Source organism: Octopus bimaculoides, chromosome 19, assembly GCF_001194135.2.
Source record: "Octopus bimaculoides isolate UCB-OBI-ISO-001 chromosome 19, ASM119413v2, whole genome shotgun sequence".
NCBI lineage: Eukaryota > Metazoa > Mollusca > Cephalopoda > Octopoda > Octopodidae > Octopus > Octopus bimaculoides.
Genome location: NC_068999.1, coordinates 4,153,350 through 4,158,962, shown reverse-complemented (window position 1 = coordinate 4,158,962; position 5,613 = coordinate 4,153,350). Strand labels below are relative to the sequence as shown.

Here is a 5,613-nt window from a genome sequence, read left to right as displayed (position 1 = left end):
ATTTGCAGACCATATTTTCTCAGAGAATGTTCCGGATTCCACTGAGAAAATCTGGAGCGGTTGAATTATTTTATTGAAATATCAACAAGGGAGTCTCATTAATTTTGTTTCTTTTCTTGTGGTAATAAAAATGTTTTGAAGCAGACACATAATGTATAAATATATACACATACAGCGACAAAAATTGTATGTGTGCATGTATGTGTGTGTATAGGTTATATAGGTGTGCATGATGATGTGTGTGTGTGTATGCGTGTATGTGCATACACACACACACACATATATATACACAGATACATAAATATATATGTGTATATATACAGGTACACACACACACATGTATATATATATTTATATATATACATACAACTTGTTTGTATATATATGTGTGTATATACATGTGTATATATAAGTATAGGTATATATATGTATATATATATATATATATATATATATATATATATATATATATATATATATATAAATGTATGTATGTGTGTATGTGTATATATTTTCTTTTACTGTCTGTCATTTTACTTAGATATCTGTTCCTGTCTCATCTCCTAGTTTTCTGTCATCAAAATCAAACTTGGGAGATGAAAACAAACAAAAAAAAAACATAGATGAATAAATATATAAATGATTGGCTGCATTCCTTTATAAGAATTAATGTAAAAATTGGTTTCAATGTTTGCTGAAGAACCATTGGGATGGTAGGGATGGTAGAAAGACCAAGAGTTTCCAACAGGCAGCACCTAAATTTTAGAACAGCTGCCATTTATAGAATGTCGTCTAAATGCGCCGGGTTGGCATAGGTGCCATCAGTAACCATTGGATACGTTGGCACAGATGCTTCGGGACCTGGCGTGACTGGACGACTACTCCCGGTTACGTTTCCCATAGTCTCGGCATCGCTTGGATATGGTGCTCCACAGGTCTGGCTGTTGCCCCGCTGTAGGAGGACGGCAGGCTTCGGTGGGGTCGGGTGTGTCTGGCTCATTCCTCCCACTATCACCCCAGCTGGAGTCCCTACTGATAGGGCTGTAGGATTCATTGACGTTGGAGTTGTGATTGGCGTCATTTTCGAAAACTGACTCAGTTTCTGTTCAGCTTCTCGCTGTTTCTGAAGGGTCTGTCGAAGAGTTCTTCGCTTCTGCAATATAAAGGAACAATTTGTCATTAACAAACAACAAAGAAAATGTATATATGTGTGGTACTTACACAAAGTATATATATGTATATATATATATAAAAAAACAAAGTAACATTTGTTTTATTACAAGCGTTGAAATGCGTATTGTACGATGCAAACAAGAAGATACTTTATCAAACGTAGAATTGCCATCAGAATAGCAGAAATACTGGGTTAAAAAAAAAAGGTGGAAAAATTTGTCAACAACCAGCCATGAAATTTGAACTCACATCCCCCCAAGACTCCAGTTGAATGCTTTACCATTAAGCTAAACAGCACATTGACAAATTTATCTGTTGATCAAGATGCTAAATAGCTAATTAAACAACACATGTGAATAAATATAAACAAACATAAAAAAATCTTTTTTTATATTGTGTGTGTGTGTGTGTGTATATATATATATATATATAATGGGCTTCTTTCAAATCTACTCATAAAGCTTTGGTTGGCCTAAAACTTCTGTAGACAACACTTGCCCAAGGTGCAGCACAGTGGGACTGAACTTGAAACCATGTGGTTGGGAAGCAAACTTCTTAACCTCACAGCCACTCCTGCTGTATAAAAATATAAGCCTTTATGCACCTTTTTATTTGAAGGATGTCGAGTTTATTGTATGTGTGTGTGTGTGTGTGTGTGTGTGTGTGTGTGTGTGTGTGTGTGTGTGTGTGTGTGTGTGTGTGTGTGTGCACTCATGTAAGCATGTGCCTGTATGTGTGTGTACTGTGTGTATATGTGTGTGCTTGCGTAATGTGTCTGTATGTGTGTATATATATATATATATATATATATATATGTATGTGTGTGTGTTTATATTTGGTGCAGTCGTCTGCCTGGCCAGTTCCTGACAAACCGTCCAACCCAGGCCAGCGTGGAAGGCGGACGTCAATTGACGATGATGTGTATGTAAGGGAGAACTGGGTTAAGGGTACGTGTGTCTGTGGAATACTCAAGCACTTCCACATTAATTTCACAAACAGGCTGTTCCATTGTTGCAACCTACAGACTGCCACATTTCGCATGCATATGTATATACACACACCTGCACAAAATGCGTTTATTAATACATATCCATGTATGTATATATGCGTTGATAACATATACAGGAAAATATGTCATAGACATTTAGTTCTGTGTTATATACACACACGTACAGAAGAATTATAAAAACGTGTGTACATGCGTCTGTAGTTATACGGAGAATTTGTTGATAATTAAGGACAATTTATGAGTGTAGTGGGTGGTGGTCGTGGTGAGAGTGCACTTAACATTTCCTTTCCAAAATATACACACTGGCCTACATATATGTAAACAAGCATATACACAACTTGTCTGAGAGTGACTATTAGGTGAGAGTGGGTGGGTTTGTGGTGGTGGTGGTGGTGGTGGTAGTAGTGGTAGTAGGGGAGAAAGAAGGAGAAAGAGAGAAATGCTTGCGTGTGTGTGTGTGCGCAAATACATATGCTTGTGTTTATACTTATGTATGTATGTGTATAATATATATATATATATATATATATATATATATATATATATATCACACACATAGATATGCATGTGTCAGTGTGTGTGTGTGTGTGTGTGTGTTAATATACATGTGTGTGTGTGTATTTAGTATATGTGTGCTTATATGTATGTATGTATGTGTGTGTGTGCACGTTGAGGAAGTCAGTTGTGGATGATGTAACTTAATTGACCACACCTAAAGGAAAGGTCAAGGGTAGATACCCCTCCACCCCACCCCTTTCCGTCCCCACTTCCACCCACAACAAAACACAGGGTAGAGGTGGGAGGTAGATTTACAGTCTGGGTAGCTAAACAGGGGTGTAAGAGGAGGGTGGTTGGGTAGGTAGGCGAGTGGGTGGGTAGGACAGGAAGTGAAGTAAATAACTACTTCCTGATAAGTAGGCAGGAAGTCTTAGAGAATGGTGAGGAGGATGGCAGTAATAGTGGGGGGTGGTCAGAAATGGATTGTTGCAATGTTGTGATGTTAGTGCCTCTTCTTAGAGTCATGACTACAAGTTCTGTACAGGTTACAATGCTACTGGGGTTGCAGCGTTAGTGATGCCATTATTCTAAAATTATAATAATCTTTACCACCACCACCACCACCACCAAAATGAGGTGGTGGTGGTGGTGGTGGTGGTAATGAGGAGAGTAACTGTTATCCCAGTAGTTGTAGGGACACTCGGAGCACCAACAACCAAGTTCGAGAAATATGTCGGAGAAATTGGAATTGATATGAGGGCAGAGCAGGCCCAAACAACTGCTCTATTGGGGAACAGCTAAGATTTTGAGATTGGTGCTTGGGTGTTGAGTGTCTTCCACGATAAGTTAACATCCGGGTACCAAAGGTTATAATTTGCAGAAAGAGACCCTGGTGAGAGACCCTGGTGAGAGACCTCTGACAACAGGTTGCTGTTTGCTCTCACAGAATGAACCAAAGCAAACAAGACTGAGAGCTCTGAGAAGTAAAACAACAACAACAATAATAATAATCCTTTCTACTATAGGCACAAGGCCTGAAATTTGTGGCGAGGGGACTAGTCAATCACATTGACCCCAGTGTTTCACTGGTACTTAATTTATCGATTCCGAAAGGATGAAATGCAAAGTCAATCCCAGTGGAATTTGAACTCAAACCAAAGATGGACAAAATGCCACTAAGCATTTCCCAACACAATAATGACAGTTATTTTAATAATTTCTTCACTATTTCCAAAATTAATTAAAACGGAGGCAATGTATTTCAACAGAATTAAGACAACAAAATGGGTTTACCCTTTTCTTACCAATTCACATGAAACTACACTTGGTCCCTTTGCACAAATTTCCCATTTAAAAGTGATTAAAATCAAAATTTTCCATCAAAATTTCATATTAATTTATGTTCCAAACACCAGCTTAACCAATTTTGTCACTTGTCATTCTTAATCATTTGTTAACCCTTTTTTTAAAAACTATATTTCTGTTGAGTTGCTTTGTGTTTCTTTCAATTAATTTAAAATATAATAAAGAATTTAGTAAAATAACTTAATCATCATTAAGCTAGTGTTAGGAACATAAATTGTGGCTAAGGTTTGGTGGAGGATTTTAATTCAAAACTTATGAAAACAAGACATTTGTACTACAGAGCCAGAAGCGGTTTCAGCCGGATTGCTAACGAAAGGGTTAATAATGACTGAGTTATTTTATGAAATTCTTTGTTATTTTCCAAATTAATTGAAGCAAAAGCAATGTATTTCAAAAGAAATATGCTAATGAAAGGATTAACGAACTAAATTTGAGACAAGGTTGTGTTTTAAGAAATCTTGATTAGGACTTTGGAAATATCAGATTGGCATCCAAAAAGAAGTACACGCAGAATGACAGAAGAGAAAGAATGCTGTGTCACCAGTTTACCAGTTCTGAAAGTTCCCCTCTCGCTATAATTACTGTAACGACCTTGATTCCTACAACACAATTGCAACGGTGTTTGTTGTTTTTACTCAAAGACAAACTAAGTCTTCAACACTTGATTCATAATTTTAGAACATTCTTGAATACGAGAAGTTTATTATTGTTCTCAGACTTGTTTCTAATTAAAAGAGTGGCACCAGAGTTTAGAAGAATACCTCCAAGACAGAGAGGCTAGAATGGTGAAGGAGGAAAAGGGTTAGACAGGATACTGGTGCTGCCTTGACCTAAATGAAGAACAAAGACAGACATTATAGGAAGTAGTGAGGTGGAAGGAATGGCTGGCTGGCTGGCTGGCTGGTTGGCTGGCTGGCAGTCACCAAGATGTGTTTCATGCAGTAATTTGTGTTTAACTTTTAGGTCTTCGTAATGGTTTGAAGTGAAGGATTTGACCCTAAGGGGGAAACCGGTGAAATATTCTACTGAAATATGAATAAACATCTTATTGAAATATGGAGCAGGCATGGCTATGTGGTAAGAAGCTTGTTCCCTAATCACATGGTTCCAGGTTCAATCCCACTGTGTAGCACCTTGGGCAAGTCTCTTCTGATATAACCCCAGGCTGACCATTGTCAGTTATTTTGAATAACTGGAAAGTAGAGAGAATAACAGAGAATGTGGTTTGGCTGAGGAAGGAGAAGGTGGTTGTGTTGCTATGGATACGTGAATGTGTGATTAAAGAAATGTCATGAGTCGACCAAAGTAGTGGTGGTGGTGGCGGCGATGAGGATCATGATATAGGAGCAGGCCAAGAAGGGTATGAGAAGTGGTAAGGATAAATCGGACAATGTTGAGCTTTGCAACATATTGATGTCTGACTGAGATAGTTGGGGATATTGGGAATTGTAAACTTATCCAACCCATGTAAAATAACAGGCAGACATTGAAATATTAATCCTTTTTGTAAAGCTCACAACAAGAGATATTCAGCAATAATGTACCTGTATATATATATATATATATAT

General features: G+C 37.6%; 1 protein-coding gene across 2 annotated transcripts in view; it reads right to left on the bottom strand.

The window, feature by feature from the left end:
* Positions 1 to 634: 634 nt before the first annotated feature.
* Positions 635 to 5,613, bottom strand: part of LOC106884058 (glutamate receptor ionotropic, NMDA 1) — a 66,409-nt gene continuing 61,430 nt past the window's right edge. For both annotated transcript variants that reach the window (XM_014935273.2, XM_014935274.2), the window contains one exon: positions 635 to 1,153. In XM_014935273.2, coding sequence (XP_014790759.1) covers positions 779 to 1,153 — 375 coding nt within the window. In that variant the 3' untranslated portion in view covers positions 635 to 778. The remainder of the gene's footprint in view (positions 1,154 to 5,613) is intronic.